Source organism: Podarcis erhardii (genome assembly GCF_964252035.2).
Source record: "Podarcis erhardii genome assembly, chromosome: 2".
NCBI classification, from domain to species: domain Eukaryota; kingdom Metazoa; phylum Chordata; class Lepidosauria; order Squamata; family Lacertidae; genus Podarcis; species Podarcis erhardii.
Genome location: NC_138498.1, coordinates 5,060,885 through 5,082,684, shown reverse-complemented (window position 1 = coordinate 5,082,684; position 21,800 = coordinate 5,060,885). Strand labels below are relative to the sequence as shown.

The window sequence follows — 21,800 nt, the reverse complement described above, 5'->3', positions numbered from 1 at the left end:
GCTTACCCTACCTGAAAAGATCAGGAATTCAATCTATGACCTTCTGGGTGCAAAGCAGGTCCTCTACCATAACCATGAGCCTGGAGCCTCTTTTGGGAAAAGGACCTTTGGGGAAATAACTGCTCTGGAAAAAGCAGCCAGGGGAAAAGTTATCACCTAGCTGGTGCCTCTTAGCTTCAAACTGCCCTCCCCAGAGCTGCTTTTCTCCAACAGAAACAGCTGCTTGCATGTATCTATTTATTTCAAGCATTTTTACCTCACCCTTCAGACCAAAAACAAACAAACAATAAATAGCGGCTTATTTAGCATTCATTCATTCATTCGGTTTATACCCCACCCTTCCTGCCAGTTAGGCCCAAGGTTTGCAGATCAATGAGGCCCAAGGTTTGCAAAACACAGGAAAGGTCCTGCCCTGGCTAAGAGGGTTCCTTCACACTTCCGCTTGCACCCTGCCTAGAAAACACGGGTCCAAGTGGTTTTCTGCTTGATCCTCTAAATGTCAAGGGAAGAACCACTCTTTTGTGACTGGTTACCCCGCCATCCCAGGACCAGCTTCAGATCTGGCATCCCACCCAAAAGAATCTGTTTTGGGGGTGCTGCAGCTCAGTGCTAGTTCCCAGGTTCAAACCTCCAGGAAGGGCTGGGAATATTCCCTGTCTGGAACCCTGAAGAGTGACCACCAGTCACAGTGGACAATTCTGGGCTAGATGGACCAGGCTAGAAGGGTCTGATTCCAGTGATGGAGACTGTGACGCCATGCTTGCAAAAGGTCAGAGCCCAGCACCTCCATTTAAAGGAGCTCAGGCAGGGGGGCTAGAAAGAGCCTTGGGGAACCACTGCTATAGGCACAATAGGCAGCGCTAGGCTAATGGCAATGAATGCACAGCTGCTATTAAGGCCCACTCATGGAGGAAGCTCCCGGGGGAAGCCTGGAGCGGCGCACATGCTGTGCACCCAGGGGTGGGGCTAGCCGCTCACGGGGGTGGGGCAAGCATCCCGTGGGGTGGGGGCGATGTCACCACCCTCAGGGATGACACCCGGGGTGGGCCGCACCCCCCTTCCTCCGCCAGTGCTGGTGGCTCTGGAAAGAGAGAACATGCCTTGAGGCCCCTCCAGAGTGGTGGTCTTTCACAGGTGTATTCAGCAACGTGTCATTGATGTAACCACAGTGCATTAGTGGAAGGTGGATTACTGGGTGGTCCATGCACCACTCCGCTTTATTAGATGCTGTGTGATGCCTCCTCAGGGCTACCATGTTATTGCCGTCTGGAGGGGCACTTTTGCACCACAGCACAACCCAAGCACGCTGGAAAGAAAGAAAGAAACCGCAGAAGCATTTGCGGCATGAAACCTTACAGGATTTCAGCAGCAAGCTAAGGGACACACATTTATTGGAAAGGAAGGCTTTGGTCCATCCCAGTAAACCGTATTGAACGCGCAATAAACAGGGGTGATGGAGCACAGTAAGATAAGGTTAGCAGACGTCCCCGTTTCCCAGGGACGGTCCCCGGATTTACAAATCAGTCCCCATACAAAATCCATTGAAGTTGAAAAGTGTCCTCCCCGGATTCATTGACAAAAATCTGGTAACCTTATGGTAAGAGAAAAGGAAATGGCCAGGCTGCCTCTTTCCCTCAGCAGCCCTGGAAAGGCTGGGGAGCCAGCTTAACACGGGACAAAGCATATTCATGAGACAATGATGCTCACCTCCTTCTGTGGCTTGGGCTTCAGGGGCCGCATGCTGTACTTCCACAGGCTGCTGTTCCCTGTCGTCCTTGGAGGAAGCCTCAGCGCTGCTGCTGGCCTGGGGCTGCATCTCAGCTCCCTCCTTTTGGGAGCAGAGGTCTGGCAGCTGCAATTAAGCATAGGCCGGGAGGGGGGAAACAGTTCAGGTTTTTAGGGGTGGATGTGTGCAAGCTGTTTGTTATGGGGAGGATCAGCCTAGGTCCTGGGATATAGATCACAAGCTGGAGAGCAGCCACTAATGGGCATATTTTAGATGCAGGCAATTAGCATCGTTTGCAGATCATTTTCATTAGCACAGAGGATGCCAGAACTACAGTTGGCAGACATATTGCACTCATCACACCATATTCTTATTCAAGTTGTTTGTTGTTTCCCACAAATGAGAAAAATCTGAGAGCCTGGGGAAGGGGAAGGGAGAAACTTACACAGCTTTAGACATAATGGCAGCTGAAAAACATGACGGTCTCATTTCTTTTCTACTTCTTATTTTGTGGCCAACTCATTTTCAAGCATCTTCAGCTGTGAGGACTAGAATCTTACATTTAAGAGAATCAGAGCAGACAAGGAAGCTGGGATTCTCAAAGCCTTGCAAAAGGAGACGTCCAGTCCATATTTTATATTATGCAGATGATCCAGTTGGGATGAGAGTGGGGAAGGGGAGCTGAGAAAGAGGTCTTGCCCCACAGTGATTAAGAATGAACTCTCTTTTCCCACTGAATGAGAGAGGCCTATCAGTAGCTATTAACTTGAAAGTTAAAAGGCACACCCAAGTTTTGAGAAAATATACTTCTGAATACCAAATGTTGACGATAAACAACAAGGGCATGCCATTACCTTCAACTCCTGCTTTTGGGTGTCCTGGACGCATTCATCTGGCCACTTTAGGAAGCACTGTTGAACTGGAACCTAGCTGGCCTGGTCCATCTGGTCTGGCATTCTGACACCCCAATGGGCAACCAGAAGCCCACAAGCAGGACCTGAGGGCAACAGCACTCTCCTGCCTGTACTCTCTAGCAAGTGGTAGGGGGAGGCAGACCTCCTCTGAAGCCTGGAGGCACAGGAGCCAACTCCTACGGGCAGAGGTCTCCCCAATAAAATATTTGAGTGGGCCTCCCCTCAAGGGTGATGGGCGTTACCATTCAAATGGCGTGTGTGTGCCTATCTTTTGCTCTATTATGTGGGGCGGGGCCTACCTGCCCTCCCTCCCCATATTTTATTCAAGTTGGCACTCCTGCCTGGAGGTAATATATACTGTAGCTACCATGACCAGCATCCATTGATAGCCTTATCTTACAGGCCAAATGGACTTTTGGCATGACTGGGTAGTTTGTAATCGCAGATCTGAGGCTTCTGTGTTTTATAATGCTCTTTGGAGTGAGAGAAGGAAGTCAGAGCCCTAGAGTAGATTTTTGACTAAGCAACTGGAAGATGGTGTGTAGATACTGGGAAGTACAAGAGGTTTTTACAGGTAGATAAGAGGAGAGCAGAAACAAGAGGGTAAAAGGAGGGCAAATAGATTTCGGCCAAAAATATTTTATTATATTTTTTGTTAAACAATGAGCAGGATAAAAACTGAATCTATAAAAGGCTTAGAAGAATGGAAAGGTCTTTGCCTGGTGCCAAAAGGACAGCAAAGTAAGCACCAGTGGACCTCTCTGGAGTGTTCATTTCACAACTGAGGTGCCATCACTAAGAAGGCCCTGCCTGACAGTCACCTAACTCGCCTCAAATATGTGTGGAAACCTCAAGTGAAAGCGGTGCAAACACGAGAGGAATGGCTCCAACTTGTTGGACTCCAACTCCCATCGGGCCCAGCCAGTGTGGCCAGTAGTCAGGGATGCTGGGAATTGTAGTCCAAGACAACTGAAAGGCCACATCCCTGAGCTGAGCAGTTGCATCACCTATGAATTCATGACAATCTAAGCCAGCAGCCACCACACCTTGTGGCAGAGAGTTCCAATAAGTTAAATGTGCATGGTGGGCGGGGGGGTGGGAATAGTTTATTCTGCCTGTCCTGCAGTCTATTGCTAATCACTTGACTCTGTGGTACCCCTTTCACTGTTGTGGCCTCTTTCTTGGGATTTGACATCTCCTTCAAATACCTCCAGATTAGAATGACCAGATCCGAAGGAGGACAGCACTCAGGACAGGACTCCTCTATCTTTTAGCCATAACAAGTTAGTATGCCTGCGCACCTGTTAAAAGTTACAGAAGCTCCTTTGTCTCTTGCCACCCTACACCATATAGCCTGAGCTGGCCCTACCATTAGGCAGAGTGGATGTGAGCACCTCAGGCGGAAGATGCTGGAGAGGCATCAGGGTTCTGGCATGCAAGTAAGCCTATATAAAGCAACTGTGCCCTTAGAGAAGCATGTGCTCCAACCCATGTTCCATGCTGAAGGGTCACTGTCCCATCCAGCAAAACTCAGGTGCTAGAAGACACCCACCTGCATCATCACATCAGGCTTGCAAACAGCCCCTCCCCACAATCTGGTTATCCGCAGTGAGTAAAAGTTCTCCTATAGGTGACTACCTGGGGGAGAAAGTTGACTTCTTTTCTCCTGGCCAGCAAAATGCTACAGATTACAGATTCCATGGTGATAAACTCTGGGGATGGGCCAGTGTGTGCTCATCTGCGACAGCAAGCAAGACGTGGCTGTGCAAATAGGCTAGGAAAGATTTCTGTGAGCTAGTAAAGTGCTACCATGCAAGATGCAGTCCACTAAGGGGGGGGGAGGCTTCAGTAACTCAGTGGACTTCAAGGATGTTCTCCCCCACCTGTTGATACAGAAAGGGCCTTTGGGCAGGTGTACTCAGCTGCTGGCTTGGCTTACTGGCCAGACATAATCTGCAATTGCTGCTCCTTCCCCTGAACATTGCAGTATGTAGAGAATGTCAGAACAGGAGAGGTCTCTCTCAGTATCTGGAGAAGACCCCTGGACCAGCAGTTTCTTACCTATTCAAACTGCATCACAAATGAGAAGCCAGAGCTATCACCTTGGCCAACTGGAAAGCACATTTGTCCTTCGGAATTTACTGTACTTTCGTCCTTCCTCTCTCTCCCTGGTCACATCCACGCCATGCACTGAAATCACAATTATATCACTTCAACAGTAATGGGGAGTCCTGAGAACCACAAGGGGCACTGTTTTGTTTCAAAGGGCGTTGACCTCTCACTCTCTAACAAACTACAATCTCCAGGATGGCTAGAGTGGTATAATGGTGCTTCCAAAGTATTACATAAATGTGATCTCTTGCTCGATGTCTGCACGCCATGGGCTACTGTCATTAATGTGAATCAGAAAGTGAAAGAGAGTCAATTTGAAACTGAGAATACATTTTAGTCAATGAAGAAACAATGTCTCAATGACAGGCATGGGTTTCCCCCCCTTTAAAAAGCCCCATTAATAAAAATGGGTCAAGATGCCCATGAAGTGTGATCTACCAAGAAACTGGAGGATCCCAGTGACACCAAACCCCCCCCCCAACATCTAAAGGGCTCTCTAGCCAGTATAACGCCAAAACCCGCACTATAGACAGTTCAGAACAGGGGAGGCCGGTCCCTCAGGGCAAAGGGGGCAGTGCCCCAACAACCTCAGTCTGCCCTCCGCTAAGCCGCCACCTGCCTGCCTCCCTCCTTGCAACCAGGAGGGCCCTTTCCTGACATCTTCCTTCTCCTTAGTCTCTGCATTGCCCTTGCAGAACTCAGCAGGGAGGACAATGGGGTCAAAACAAGAATGGGTTGGCACTGCTTGTCATTGGCTCTGGCCCCACTTAACTGCTGGGCTCCCAACCTTCCAGCCCAACAAGCGCCATCCACCGCTGATTCAGAAAAACCCTACAAAACCCCCACTGTACTGCACAAAACCCACAGAGGCCACAGAACACTGTCCTCTGCTGTGAAAAGCCCTCCCAGTAACTTACCAGCCTTGTCCAATGCAGCCCATTTAGTTCTGCAAAGACTGGAGATTTCCAAAGGGAATATATATATTTTTAAGCCCAACCTTCCAAGCTTTACTTTTCCACTCGAGCTGTGCTTGCCCCACCCTGCAGCCCTGCTCCACCCCACACCCCACAAGCTGACTTTTCCATCCCAGACTGAGGATATCAGCGCTGGGGGTGGGGGAGGCACAGCTCCAGCCTGGAGCAAAAGATCAGAACAGAAATCCCCAGAGAGCACATTGCCACATCACAGGGGCCAGTAAGAATCATTAAATAACAAGGGAGGGGGAATGGGAAAACTCACCCCAATGCCTAGGAATCTCAGCTTAGTCAGAAGCAAGGAAAACAGAAGGCAAAGAGAGGCTCTCGCTCCCTCGTCCTCAGGGCTGGAGGTGCCTGGAGGATTGAGAAAGGGCCCTAGGCAGGCAGGATTGGGAAACCTTTGATCTGGGGCCAACTGCAGACTTTCAAAACAAGCAAACAAACAGAAGTGTCTATCTGCACCACAAGGCACCCTGACACGCCTCAGCCAAGGGATCAGTAGAGAATGTTCCTTTGGGGATGTCTGTGTGCTAGGTGCTGTACAAAAGACTAGATGCAACATATTAGTTTCTGGCCAGGGAGTTTCAGTTAATGTATAGCTACCAAGCCTCTCTTCCACACTGGGCCTGGTGAGGAGCAAAGGGTTTCTGACAGGACCAGTCTGCTTTGCTGGGGAGCTGTTTGCCATCCCTGCCACCCCCCACCTTTCCTCAAATGCACAGTCAAAGCACGGCAGCAGAACCGCCTCTCAAGCACGGCACTCCTTCCTGGGCAGACCTCAGCCAACAACAGATCTGACCCACAAACAACCCTCGAGGTGCATCCATCTCCCGCCTCTCCCACCTCTCCCAAACATCCTCCGCTCTGCAGTCAGGTCTGCCCCTTTCCTTGCCTCGCTGCCTTGGCCAAGTCTTCTTTCCCCCTTACCCACTGTTGGCTGGGTAGCGCCAGCGATGTCAGGATATCCCCCATTGCCCCCAGCATCTGGTCCGTGCGCCCCCCTGCCCGTGGTGGGGTTTTCATGATGCAGCGGGTCCCGCTCACCTTCTCCCACCGCCCTTGGCTTCAGAGCCAGAGGCATGGAAGGGAGACAGAGACTGGGAGGAGACTGGGCACCCTGCCTGTGTGCTGGTGCTGGGACAGCCAAGTAAAGACCAGTTCCCAGCCAGCCCGCTTCCAGCTACCATAACTTCCCTGCTACAATCTGCTGCTTTCCAGCCGCACCCCTCCCTGCCTGGACTCTAAGCCCTTTATCTCTTTAACATCATCCTTATTTACACTGGGAAGATCCAGCCTCCTAGATAGCAATGGATTAGGGGCAGGGAGGGGCAGAGAGGACACTATGGACAAAGCCGGAGTGCACAGCCATGGCTGGAGGCTCAGTCTATATATGGGAAAAAATCGATAGCGCTGTGGTAGAGGGAGAAGCAGCAGAAGGGGCAAACCAGCTAGCCCTAGGAAACTGCAGGACTCTCACACAGGGACTGGCTTAAATAAAACACAGAGGAAGCTTAGTTAACTATAAACCCTGAAATTTTGGATCCCCTCCAAACCTTTTCTGGGTCTTGTAACCGTTTTGTGCAAAACACTGGCACAGGTTTGAAGTGAATCAGACAATTGGTGCTTTCTGGGTGTTAACTACAAAACCCTGGTTTGAAGTATCAATTACTCAGTTTGGGAAGCCCCAGAAAACATGGGGCTCACCCTACAAAACCCTACAATCTGACTACAAAACCCTACAAAGGGTTTGGAAGGGACCCCAAATTTGGGGGTTTGTAGTTAATGAAGCTTATTGGGGGTCGCAGCAGAGGTGGGAGGAAAAAGAAGGTGGTAAAACCAGGCATTTAATGATTCAGCCCAGGTTGCACTGAGACCCATGCACTCAGCATTCAGTTGGGCCCCAGACAGCCATTTAAACCCCCTCTGCCAGAATCAATGGAAGAGCAATTTCGCAGCAGGATCCACTACCCACAAACCAAACTGGATTGCAGGAGTCTAGAGCAAGAGCCTCCTCTTCCTTTCTTCTAGATCAGGCCAATCCGACAGCTTCAGGGTGGCCATCGCACAGAACAAGAAGGGATTGGCAAAGAAGATGTGGTGCACTATTGAGCAGCCTGAGATGTGCTTCAGGGGGTGGGAAGCATCTGTTTTCTCCACCCGCATCCAGAATACCACCTTACGCTATGTATTACATCACCGCTTGGATGCATGACACCCAAAAGGGCCAGCTATGGTCAGGGGGCATTTATTGCATGATCAGAATAGCAACAGCCAAGATTAGGTCACTTTGCTTGGCAGGGGGTTGGACTCGATGGCCCTTGTGGTCTCTTCCAACTATTCTATGATTCTATGTTCCCTGTTGCTCTTTTTAATCTATGTGCATGTTTACATGTTTACTCAGGAGTAAATCCAACAGGGGCTAATGGGGCTTGGTCCAAATAAGTATGCATAGAACTTCAGCTCAATGTTACATTCAGAGAGAAGGAAGATTTAGGCTGTGTACACACCATACATTTAAAACACGTCCCACTGCCCACAAAGAATTCTGGGAACCGCAGTTTACCCCTTCACAGAGCTACAATTCCCAGCACCCTACACAAACTACAGTTCCCAGCATTGTTTGTGGGGCACGTGCTTTAAATGTATGGCCCATATGCCACATCCCCTCCCCACCCTGTTCCCTAGCATTATCATATGGGGGCCACTATGCCTTCTTTGCTGATGTCCTTTAAAGGGTTTTTATAATGGCAATGATTGCCTATTGTGGTCTTTTCTCATTCTGGGAGTTTGCCCTACCTCCCCAGGGCGCCCTCACCGCTGGGCAACGTCACCCAAAGTTCTCTTTTCTATACTCTCTAAGGTGCAACTTCTGCAACAGCCCTGCCTCTTTGCATCTGCAATGCAATTACGGTACTGCAAGAGCCACCCCTGCTTCCTTCCTCTGTTGCCCACTATAGCCCTGCAAATACGGTAATGGGGCTCCCCCGCCATTCCCCCCTCCCTTGCGGGATGTTCATTTCCTGTAGTTTTTCATTCCCACTTTCCAGAGAGACAAAACACATTTCTGGAGCCAAAATGCAGAGCATGAGCCATGAGTGAGGGGGGGGGGGAGCCTGGAGGGATGGGAGCAGCAGGACCCTCTCCCACCCCTTTGCCACGCAGCCACTAAGTCCTGACCCCACCCCGGCCAGCCATGCAAGGCTCTCTGGGCAGCCTCTCTCCCCTGCATAGCTCGGGTCCTGCCTTAAGGCTCCCGTTCCAGTTCTGAACCCCCAAGCCTGCCTCTTGTGCTAAATACATAAAGACTGCCCCCCTCCCCTTGGAATTAGCACTAAAGAGCCCCCCTTCCCCCCCTTCAGTAACCAGCTCCTCGCCCTGTAACAACAGCATATGCTGACAATAACAGTCGCTTCCCAGGATTAGCCGTCCAGCAGGGCTGATGCCCACAATCATCAGGCTTGCCTTTGCAGCCACCAGCACGTGGGGGGGGGTTATTAATTTGATTGATTGATTGATTGATTGATTATTTATTATTATTATTTCTATACCACCCTTCATTTGAAGATCAGAGGGTGGTTTACAATTTGATGTATACCATAATAACACAAAAACAGCACCCCTCCCCCACATATTCTTATTTACGTCCTGCCCTTACCCAAAGGCCAGGCTGGTAAACCTGCAGCCCTCCAGAAGTTGCTAGACTACAATTCCCATCATCCCTGACCATTGCCAGGGCATCTGGGAGTTGCAGTCCTACAAGATTTAGAAGGCCACACACCGCTATTCCCCACCTTTTCTGATCCAGTACAGTATTCTATTCCCAGCTTTCTCCAGCCAGGTGCCCTTGAGATGTTGTGGACGTGCTTGTGACTAGACGACATACAGGATCTCAGTTATGGTAAGCGTGCTGCAGCAGGAGACATTTAACAACAGCATCCTTTGCATGGCTCCTGCTTCCTAAGTAAGGGATCCTTTAAAATTCTCCAGAGCTGCAAGGCAGCACCAGCTTCAGCAGTGGCCATGTTCCAACTGTGGGGAAATTACAAATGCAGATAGCTTGCCCTGCAGAAGGAACAGCTATCTATACAGTGTCAGATTTCAGTCAGAGGATTGGTGAGACCAGATTGCTGCCTCTGTGCAAAAACCTGATTGAGCTGCAGGAAAAGGGTATGGGATGTGCACCACATGCACAGCTCCCTGGTGTCTTTTCACCCCAATGCATATCCTGCTTCTCCACAGGTAATTGCCCCATCTCATTTTCCTTCTAAGCAGGGTGTTCCACCACCCAGTAACTTCATTCTGAATATACCACCCTAAAGAGCTGAGACTGAGAGAACCTTCTTTTTTAAAAAAAAAAAACATAATTTTTATTAACAGGCCAATCCAATCACATTGGATTCCAAATCATATTACTTCCAAATTATACAGCCAGATTTTAAAATTTTGTTGGGGGTACCCTTACATCAAGCTCCGAACGAGAATCAAAACATCACTTCTGTTACTGCTTTTATCAAACGATTCTATCCAGCTCTGTCCAGATAGTCTCTTTATTACTTCTTCATCTTCTTGTTGTTATCATGTATTCCTTTCTTTGCAATCTCTGATAATCTTCGCAAGCAGGTTGAGAACAAACAACATCTGCGTGGATTTTGCACACTCCAAAAGTCATATCTCATAAGGACAGCCGCCATTATTCCCCTTCTTCAAAAATTTATCCTCGGTCCCAAGCTTTTCCCAAGCTTGCCACATATATCACAAAGGGGCTCTGCCAGGTTATCACATTCAATCCATCATTTACATTCCAATGACCCTGGTCCTCCTCCCCTCGTCTTTCTTTGACAAGCCTGTCTTAGCAAAATGCCATTAACAACTGCGTCATATAATTTTCCTTCCACACTCCATATTTACCAGTCCTCTCTTCAATCAATAATTCACTCCACACAGCTCTTAAATTCTTGCTTGCGATTAGTAAAAGGCGACGATTCGTCTCTCTTGGGGTGGAGGTTTATAAATACTCACATGAGGCAAAGAAAATAAAAGTTTTTTCCTCCACCCCCCCTCTTTTTCGCTCCGCACATACCAGTCTCGTAATGGTGGTTCATCGCTTGATTTATTTGTCTCCTCCCGTCGCTCCAAACACAGAGATGCATTAATCAGCAGCCTTATCTCTCGAACTTTGCTTGATGTAAGTGCTTCAGCTTCATTCCAATTATATATTTCCAATTATAATTCCGAGTTGAAGCTAACCAGTGCGCACTGATTGGAGTCGGCGTCAGGAAGAGCTGACAGGAAGAGCACCCCCGACTCTCGGATCCGGGAGTGCATTGTGGACACCGCTGGCAAGGCAGCCCCCCATCTCCTTGGGGGGGGGGGTAGGAAGACTGCATACTTCCCATAGCAGCCTCTTAATTACCTCGTATGGGTCAGAGAGATGTTATTGTCGGCCATCTTCCAATGCGCCACCTGGTGGCCCCCCGAGACTGAGAGCACCTTCTAAGCCTTATGGGATCACTCTAACAGCTAAGGCATAAGTAACCTGCATTAAAGTGATCTAAAAGGTAAAGGTAAAGGGACCCCTGACCATTAGGTCCAGTCGTGACCGACTCTGGGGTTGCGGCACTCATCTCGCTTTACTGGCCGAGGGAGCCAGTGTACATCTTCTGGGTCATGTGGCCAGCAGGACTAAGCCGCTTCTACCAAACCAGAGCAGCACACAGAAATGCTGTTTACCTTCCTGCCGGAGTGGTACCTATTTATCTACTTGCACTTTGACATGCTTTCAACCAAGCAACGGGAGCTCACCCCATCACAGGGATTCGAACTGCCAACCTTCTGATCGGCAAGTCCTATCAGCCTGTGTCCCTCATTAAAGTGATCTACTAATACATTAAATATATTGAAATACCAGGTCCAGGTCTACATAGTTGAGCAAAGTTGAGTAGCCATTGTTATCCTTCTCCTTCATAATTATGTCTGAGCCTCTTTCAGAGCCATCCAAATTGGTCCTTTCTGTTCTGGGATGACTACAATATAAATCTACTGATCTCTCCCCTCTCCTGCGCAAGCTCCCTTGTGTCTGTCCTCTTTGCATACCTGGTGTTAAACCAGTTGAGTTTGCTTCTGCAGAGTGCATCTCACATAACATCTTTTTCTACTACATTTTATCAAGTTATTGTTATTTACTGTTTGTAAGCTGCTTTGGGATTCATTTGAATGAAAAGCAGCACAGAAATATAATCAATCAATCATTACTAGGAGCACAGGAAGATGCCTTATAATCATCTCTGGGGCACCTAGTTGAGTAGTCTGGTCACTGAAGGCTTCCTCTTGTCCTGTGCCCAGAAAAAACGGGTCCGAGAGATTTTCTGCTTGTCTTGTGCTTCCTAGGCAGAGGCCGAAGCAATTTTCCAATGGCTTGCTGCGTTTAGAGCAATAAATCTTAGGATGCCCTTTCTGAGCATGTGTAGAGTGCTTTTGCTTGGCCACTGAGTAACCACTGCCAACTCTTCCAAGCCAGGGGTGTGGAGGTGGTTTTCAAGAACGTAATTAATGGTGGAGTTTTTGTGCTTTTCTTTGGAAGAATCCTCTACTCTGTATTTTCCCAAACAGAGACTCAAAGGAGCTTACAGACAACAATTAAGAACAGCTAAAAACATAAGGGGGAAACGACAATTCAAAAACAGTTAAGACATTGATAGAATTAAAACTATGTAAATGTGTATGATCTATTAAAGCTAAACCAATAATTACCACAAGCACCAGCCCTTTCATTAAAAGCACTTGGTCCCCCAAAGCCTGTTGGAACAAGAAAGTCTTCAAGGGCCAGTGGAAGGGCAGGAGGGAGCCAGTCTAGCTTCTCCAGGGAGGGAGTTCCAACATCTGGGAGCAGCCACCGAGAAGGCCCTGTCCTGTTCTCCTACCAAGGGTGCCAGTGAGGGTGGTGGGACGGAGAGAAGGGCCTCCTGAGAAGGTCTCCAAACCTGGGCAGGTTCATATGAGGGAATACAGTCTTTCAGATAGCTTGGACCTAAGGACTTTATAAAGCCTAACCAGCACTTTGAATTGTGCCAGGAAACACACCGGTAGCAGTTGAGCTGTTGCAACAAGTCGTAGGCTCCCTTAATGTTCAAACTTTGACACGTCATGTCAGCTTTACAACAACCCAGTAAGGTTGGAGCAGATGAGCCTGGGAAGGTGGTTTGCTTAAGGCCAGCAAGTGAGTTTATGTCCAAGGGAGGATTCAAACCAGGGACTTTCTGATTCATTGCTCATAGCCTTTTAGCCACAGTGTTACTTCAACTCCTGTGCTTTTGAACTGTGTGCTGTGACACATTAGTGTGTCAGCTGCAGTGTGCAGGTGTGTCGTGCAAACAATCCCTGCGCTCCTCCTGGGGCTAGAAAGGGGTTAGTTTAACCTCCGCTAGCTAGTAAAACTGAATTACTGTGTTGCGAAATGATGCATGTCTAAAAGGTGTTTAACCAACATGAAAAGTTTGGAAAGCTCTGCTCTAGAAGGAGAAAGTATGATCTGGTAGACATCATCTTAAGGCCAAGCCATGGCGTGGCATGAAGGTCTGGGCTCCTGGAGAGACAATTGTAGTTGATGTGCTCCTGCTGTTCAAGTGCTGCGGTAAGCTGTGTTTTGGCTTAGTGGGTCATTTAACCCCAGGCTCATTGGTTTACTTCTCTCCATACAAAATCCACATTAGTGTGATACCTTTATTAGGCCAGCCAAAACACTGTCAAACAGTGTGCAAGCTTTCGAGGTCTCCAACACTCTGGTATCAGGGAGATGGAGTCTGTATTAAGTCACAGATGGAGTCTGTATTAAGTCACAGTCTTAAGATACCTTATTCAGTCCCCACAGAATGGGGAGGGGAAGAACCCTAATCAGTGTGCTCCATATTTCAGCCCAACAGCTCCAAAATGTTTCTTATTTTAGACTTTTCCCTCTGGCAGGCCTAATGCTAGTGGGATGCATTTCCTTGGCAAGATTTGCCCAGCAGTCATTAGGGAACTGAATGGCCTGTAGGCCACATGAGACATGATGTTTGTTATGTAGTTAGCTCTGGCGTGAAATGTTTTTTTAAAAAATGGGTGGGAGGAATCCTGACTTTTGCAGTGGGAAGAAAACTTCCATTAAGACAATAAGAGGAGCCGTGGTAGACCAGGCCAATGGCCCGTCTAGTCCAGCATTCTGTCCTCACAGTGACCAACTCTGCACGCCTGCACAAAGCCTGCAAAGCAGAACCTGAGCTCAGCAGCACACTCCTCCTGAGATTTCCAGCAACATTCAGAAACTTTGCTGCCTCTGGCACTGCTGCCATATTCTAAACAGATAAATATCAGAGTGGTTTACAGCATTAGAAAAACATAATATGATAAAAAAGTGACAAAAAAATAGAACAAAAACCCATGTTTTAAAGCAGCACAGAATAATTAAGACAGCCTCTTAAACCGTCAATATAAAAACAACTGATATATGGGGACCTTAATAACAACTAGCAGATCCAAAATGCAGAAGGGCAGCAGACAAGCAGCCATACCTATTAAATATACAAGCATGTATTTATAAATAGCAGCAGCACTCACACTTCGGCTGCTACCTCCCCAACTCAAGCTCACACTAAATAGTGGGGCAAAATTTGTGCATGCACTCCTGAAGCTCTCTGTTCTCACAAGAGAATGCCCACAATTCACAATACCCATAAACAAGCCATGAAGCTTGTGGGTAGGGTACGGTTGAAGTGAATGGAATAGAAAAGGATAGATATGAAAAGAGAAAGTGTGAAATATGGGGGGGGGGAATAAGGGAGGAGTCTTGTGGAATATTTACGTCAATATGAGTACAATGGTTTTATAAGCAGGTAGTTTCCAAGAATATGGTTGTAGCCAATACACTCTACTGAATGTCAAAAAGGGAATGATAAAAGCCATGCAGCTGCATTTGACTGTGCTGCTAGAAGAGTACTTTTAAAATATTGCAGAATATTGAACATATTCCATGTTGTTGCCAAATCTGCCAAGTTTTTTGCTCCTGTAACACAGAATCCTCTAGATTACAATCTCCCATTCTCCTCTATATACATGCACACATGTATTCCAAACTGATGGCTGGGGTGTGATTTGGATTAGGGGGATCAACCAGGTTAGTTTTCTCTTTTTCGTTTTGTTTTTTTTTCTGTGTATGTGGTTTTTACATTTTTTAGAATTTAATTTTTTTTAAAAAGCAACCAAATACAATATTGTTTCTAATCCCAGATAATAACCCCTTCCTTTTGTTTATTACTGTGTAGATGGTTTCTGTTTCCATGTTCTTGAGCAGGAAAGCAAATTTAGGTTTGATTAGAATGGAAGGTTTATTTCAATTTTCACAATAAAAATCCAAAACCATTGGATCCTGCCCACTTGCTTCAAATTGTAGTTTTTCAGCTCTCTCTGCTGCAAAGCCCCCCCCCCCCCACCTTCAGCGTGGGTTCAGGGTCCTGGGTTTGAGCCACACATTGGGCAGAAGATTTCTGCATTGCAGGGGGTTGGACTAGATGACCCTTGTGGTCCCTCCCAACTCTACAATTTTATGATTCTAACAGACATCTCAGGGTATTGCTTTGCTTCAGATGGGACCCACATTTGTCCCATCAAAGTAGGGGGAAAGTCTCCTCATTTGGAACTTCTCAGGCTGCTGCCATCTCTCACCTCTCCTCTCTTTAGATTTGAAGAGAGCTTTGTGCCTCTCACCTCCAACTTGGTGATAATGGATTCTCTGGGTGGGGAGACCCACTTTCACTTTGCACATCTGAATGCTCTTAGGCAGGTCGCCTGGTAGCATGAAAGAGACCAGGCAGGAATGTATGGCAGTCCAGCTTGCGTCTAACTTTGTTCTCTCCATTTCTCTGTCTGTCTCCTGCTTTCTCCTTGGTTCATTCAGCTCTTGACTGACCATCTGGGAAGTGAGACTATCCAGGCAAGCAGCTGTGAGGTGCAGAAAGCCAGGCAGTAGCAGGAGCAGGTGCTTCTCCAGACAGCTGGCTGGATGCTCTTCAAAAAGGCACAGCCCTGTCCCTGGCTTTCCGGAGAAAAGTGTGAGGGATGAGAGACCAAATCCAGCTTTCTTAAGAGGCTACGGACTATATAAAGTGTTCCCTGGAAGAAATGGGGGGGGGGTTCAGGACATGTCTGCTAAGTCTCCAGTACCTGCAAGTTCTCTGTTGATGTCCCTGGATCTCAGCTCACCAGCACACCAAAGGAGGCAGGAATAGCTGCTCTGTGCCTAAACATGTATAGAGAGAAAGGGACCTGGGGAAGGCGAAGACACCCACCCCAAGTCTCCCTTTCGGGTGTGGGAAGGCTGAGTTCGAATCACTGTTGGGCCAGGAGGTTCACTGTGTGGCCTTGAGCAAGAGACACCCCCCTCTCAGGCTAGTCTACCCTGTGTAGTTATTTTCAGTATAAAGTGAGGTAACACCCATTCAGATTGCCTTGGCACACATGCCATAGCTGTGACTGCTGCCACCAGTGAGGAAGCCAAGCCCATCTTAAAAGTTACAGCAGCCATGCTTTTTGTTTTTGTGAAGCTCTCCATTCATTCAGGGGTTTCCCTATACTCTTCTTTGGGCATAAACATTTTTTCTGTGGCACCTGCAACATCAGAGCATCATGGATCCATGACCTAGGAGGAGACCCACTGACATGGCGCTCACAGGCCATCTAATTTTTATTGAAGGGAGATAATATGGGGGAAGGTCTTTGGGGAAAGGTCATGTTCTTTAGATCTGCTTTGAATGTACGGCGTGCACACAGCCTGAGTGTGCATACATCAAATGAAGCTCCGCAACACACTAGAATTACCTTCCAGATTTAACCAAAAAAACCCAACATAGAATTGGTTTACAATTCTGGTAACAACTCAACAACTCGCCCTTGGTGTGCTTCTTGTCCAGAGTACAGCTGGGGATGTGCCATGCAGGACATTACAGTGGTGACCTCTGTTTGATCCCAGCACTTGATGTTCAGTGTTACAACTGCTTCTGAATGTTTCACTGAAACCAAGGGTCTTGTCAAGTCCAGCACTCTGGCCTTAGCCTCACTTCCCAAGAGTAGACAGCAGAGTCTTTCACTGATCCCTCTGTATTTGCTCAGCACAGTTCCAATTATAGAGAATTTCTGTGGGCAGGGGCAGGTTAATTATGGTTTAAGGGCAAATACTCTGAAGTTATCTGGAGATTCCCACTGTGAGAAGTACGCCTGTCTTTTTGCCTGCTCCAGGGATTGCTCCAAGGCTGTCTGTTGCTCAGAAACACATCTGCTGTCCTGCCATCATAACACAGGAGGGTAGCAACCAGATTATAAAGCCCAGGAGGACAATGGCATCTTTTCCAGTATGATGAGATTCCCGCTTCCTCTGCTGCAGGTCTTTAGCAATGGAGCAGAGTGGACGGGGGAATCAGCATTAGTACATGCCTGCATAGTGAGGAAACAACCTATATTATGAACTGCTTTCCCATGTCCCTTGCCTAACTCTGTCCCTGGAAGGATCTTGACCTGAACACATAGCTGAGGAGGACTGTTCCAGACTTCTGGAGCCAACCTGGGTTGTGCTCCAGAAGAGAAATTGCCAAATATGGGGAAAGCGCAGGGATCAACGCCCCCCTCCAAAGGAGAGGGACTCGGCTGAGACCAAACCCGCTGCAGTCTGGGTGGGGTGGGGTGGAGACTGGAGGGAACTGGAGCATCCTGTTTTCTGAGAAGCCCCCGTGAGCCTCCCCCCCCAAAGGCAGCGACAAAGCGGGCTGGGTGCCCATTTGTGTGCGCACCCTGTAACTTCCTTTCCAAAGTGCCACTCTGGATCAGCACTGCCCACGAGCCCCTGGCGCAAAGGGAGCGGGGATAAAAATAGATGCATCTGAAGGTTAAAAATAGCTGGCCTAACTAGGCACACAATTTGCAAGGCAATGGCAAGGCACTACTGTAGAGGTGGCAGCGTGGGGGAGAGGTCTGGGAGCAGTGGGGGGCATAAAGCGCTTGCACAGATCAAGGCCTGCAGGCATCAGGATTCAGGGCTGGGGTAAGGAAGATGACTGAAGAGTTCCTGCCTTTGGCGACAGCTGCTGCCCTTGGGAGTACAAAAGCCAGGCTCCCATCCCAGTTTTGGGAGCGAAGCCTCGCATGCGAAGAGAGGATTTGCTCTAATGTTTACCATGTGTTTCTGTTTCTCAGTCCTTGGGACGTGCTGTGACACACACACCCTTTCATGTTGCTGCATCCAGTGGCATAGCACGGGCTGCCAGCACCCAGGGCCACACAGAAGGGGTGGGTGGGAGGCAGGGAATGAGACAGAGTAGGCAACTGTCTTACAGCGACTGAGTCACCCACAAGATCGCAGCCGCAGAGATAAGAAAAGAAGAGTCATTCCATTGTCTGGAGAGGTCACTTCCTGGTTTGCATGGAGAAGCCATTTTAAACGGAACAGAAGCACGCAGCTGTACTGGGTGTTGAAATTTTGCACCGTCTAACAATTTTGCACTCAGGGCAAACACTCTGGTGGCCCCCCGTGCTACGCCACTGTCTGCATCCACACTTAGCCAGAGGGTAGCTGGGTGGCAGCCAGTACCCCTGTTTTGCCACTGGGCCCCAGTCTCCCTGCAAGTCATGCACCTTGGCTGGGGATTGCTTGACTTCATAGTGCCACCTGCTGATAGAAAAGTAACACAGCACATCAATGGGGAATGCTTAATTTACTTTGCTTCAGGTTGGCCTCAGAGGAGCAAAATGCAAAGCTGGAAATGTTAGCTGCAGAGGCTAAATGAGGGGCCATTCCAGATTGCCAGGGGTTGGGGGAGGGTTAGGGGGTTTTTTTTGGCAGGTGTATGTAACTGACAAAATAATAACGCATTAGTGCTAAATTTATACTGGACTGTCCACACACCATTCATTTTTATTTGTTATGCAGTGCATCCCCAATCTTATTGCAATATTGCTGTCTGGAGGGACACTCCTTCAAGACAGTGCAGCAAAAACAGCACAAAAAAATGAACTGGGACATTTGTGGTTTAAAAACTTGCAGGATTGGAAATTAAGCAGTTTGTCTGTGATGGCTAGGGCTGGTTCGAGTTGTAGTCCAACAACATCTGGAGCACACCCAGTTGGTGAATGCTGGTATAAAGCAACATCTTACCAGGTCCTGCTTTATCCCATATTCTTTTAAATGTGTTATTGCTTTATATAAGTATTTATTGTCATGTGAATTGCTTTGAGAAGCAATTCATCAATTACTGTAATATTAATGGCAAGGGAATCCAGCATATGTCAGATTTTCTAAAACGGTCACATTTGCCCTATTTATTTTGGGGAAGACCAAAGCCTCTACATCAAATCCCAGAAGTAGCAACATAGGCCACATTCACAGCATATCACTATGATACCACTAAACAGGCATGGCTTCCACCAGAGAATTCTGGAAGCTGTAATTTGTTAATAGGAGACTTTGATTCCCCTCACAGAGCTACAATTCCCAAGGTGAATTACCAATCAATTCCATGACACAGGGAACTCTGGGAACTGTAGCTCCTGGCAATTCTCAACACCCCTAACAAACTACAGCTCCCAGAATCCTTTGGGGAAGCCATGGCTGTTTAAAGTGGCATCATAGTGTTTTAAATGTATGGTGTGAATGAGGCCATAGTGTCCACAACTCAGGAGTCCCTGGAAGCGTCTGAATATCACTGCATTCTCCCAGTAAGAATGTGAATCCCAGTCCAATGTAGTCACATGGAATGGGCCCCACTGAGTTCAATGTGGCTTATGCTCAAGTAGGCACAGAATTGCAAACTAAGTTTAATTTAATACTGAAGTGGCAGAGAGCATGTGGAAATTGATCAATGGCAACAGCGCTTCTCAGGGTACTTTCGGCAGAGGCTCAGGCAGGGTAAACTATGCAACAATTCCAAGAAATGAGAAAGGAAAGGAAATATTTCGTCATGCAAGATATAATTCACTTAGTGGATTTATTGCCTCAATATGTGGTGATGACCACACATTCAGGGACATTTGGTTTAGCTGGGTTATAAAACACAATTGCCAAAATGGTGCCTCCATGATCAGAAATAGGCTAGACATTCAGCTACCAGATAACATGGACAAATGCTGGGACGAACTCCGTCTTGCTCTGCTTAGGAGGTTCCCTGGGAAATCTGGCTGGGCGTTACTGGAAGCAGTTCAGTAGACAGAACTTAGTCTGAAACCTCCTGAGGCAAATTTTGAATTCTTAATTTCCCCCCACATGCGTGAACATCTCTCTCATTTCAAACACATCAAGCTCACTAGCTGCATGAGGGTGGGAAGGAGACGATCTAGGGGGATGTGAGGGGAATGGCAGCAGCTGTTGAGCGGAGCCACTAGTTTAAAAGAAATAATAAATCCCTTTCAGTTGAAGCTCCAAGGCTGCTGGTTGAGATTAAAAATGGTCACTGCAGCACTGGCTTCCTTCGCTGAGGGGTTTGAACTAGACAGAGCTCAAGGTCCTGTTTTATCCTGTTAACTATACACTTGTGTTTTAAAACTTAGTCCTGAGCAGGACTCAGTAGCTGAGGGAGGCAAAAGGAAGAGGAGAGCAAAAGACGCAGGGAGTTTCAGGCTGAGAAAGTGACCAGATGTGATTAATAAAGATCTCGAGAATCACTGAAATCTTTTTCTCATGAAGGAGGGAGATACCAAAATCCCTTGCAACTTTAATACTAGCAAGCTGAAGAATTCTGTGGTTTGAATTAGATCAACTCCCTATTCCTATTTTTAAGTTAACTTCCACCTCCTGTTTAAGGTTTCTGCATAGTTTTATTGACCCCAGATGTCAACAGCCCTGAATACCTCCATTTGAAGCGAGTTCAGGCACTTTGTGAAATGTGCTAGTTTGTGTACCCCCACCCCTGCCAAAATAGAGGCCCATTTGGCCAAGATAGGCTTCCCACTCCTGATACAGCGTGATAGGCCAAGGCTGCAATCCTGTGCACACTTACCTGGGAGTAAGCTAGGGAGATCATGGCACAGCTACCCTGAGCTGTGTGGAACTGGACAGGTCGCCCTGGCACCTGACGAACATGCAAGGTAAAAGGTAAAGGACCCCTGAATGGTTAAGTCCAGTCAAAGGCGACTATGGGGTGCAGTGTTCATCTCGCTTTTCAGGCTGAGGGAGCCGACATTTGTCCACAGACAGCTTTCCAGGTCATGTGGCCAGCATGACTAAACTGCTTCTGGTGCAATGGAACACGGTGACAGAAGCCAGAGCGCACAGAAATGCCATTTAGCTTCCCGCCGCAGTGGTACCTATCTATCTAATTGCACTGGTGTTCTTTTGAAGGTTGGCAGAAGCTGGGACTGAGCAAAGGGAGCTCACCCCATGGAGCAGATTCCAACCTTCCGATCAGCAAGCCCAAGAGGCTCAGTGGTTTAGAAACAGTGGTTAATTAACAGAAACTTAACACCACAAAGCTTTGCAGGCCACATAGGAATTTCACAGGCCATCTGAGTGCACATTCAGCAACAAGCCAGTAAGGGGCGGGGAGTGCAGACAATATGCTGAAACTTATCCCAGGAGTTAGAGTTTTTAGTTACTGTTTTTTAAGGCAAGAAGCAGATACTTGCAGGGATCCAAATTGTGCCAAATATATTCCATGTGCAATAAAAGAAACAACATTGTGCCTCATATCCAAACAGCTAGGTCTTTTAAGTCTTGCTTTGCTGTTTTTTAAAATGCCCTACAACCAGCTTTACAACTCCAGAATATGGAGGATTTTTGAAGGTTCTCATCTGGCAATAAGCTATTCACACAAAGCCTCCCCTCCTCCACCAACAATTCTTTTATTAAAAACTGCTTCCATTTTTTGCTTGCTGCTCCCTCCCTTGCATGAGACATGTAGTTTGATCTGGTGTCATGTTTAATCCTTTTCAATGAGGCTTTAAGTCAGGGGTGGGCAACCTATGGCCCTCCAGATGGTGATGGACTCCAGCTGCCATCAGCCCAACCAGCATGTCAAATGGTTAGAGATGATGGGTGTCAAGAGCCCAACAACTTCTGGA

The 21,800-nt window shown here is 47.7% G+C and overlaps 1 protein-coding gene across 3 annotated transcripts in view; it reads right to left on the bottom strand.

Moving 5' to 3' along the window:
• ARHGEF25 (Rho guanine nucleotide exchange factor 25) overlaps positions 1 to 6,798 on the bottom strand; it is a 72,420-nt gene extending 65,622 nt beyond the window's left edge. Inside the window, exons 1-2 of one of the 3 annotated variants that reach the window (XM_081851729.1) lie at positions 6,774 to 6,798; positions 1,708 to 1,852 (exon numbers count right to left, since the gene is read on the bottom strand). In XM_081851729.1, coding sequence (XP_081707855.1) covers positions 1,708 to 1,816 — 109 coding nt within the window. In that variant the 5' untranslated portion in view covers positions 1,817 to 1,852; positions 6,774 to 6,798. Of the gene's footprint in view, positions 1 to 1,707; positions 1,853 to 2,580; positions 2,873 to 6,656 lie in introns of those variants that run through there. The other 2 variants (XM_081851727.1, XM_081851728.1) reach the window with 2 other exon arrangements.
• Between the last annotated feature and the right edge of the window lie 15,002 nt (positions 6,799 to 21,800).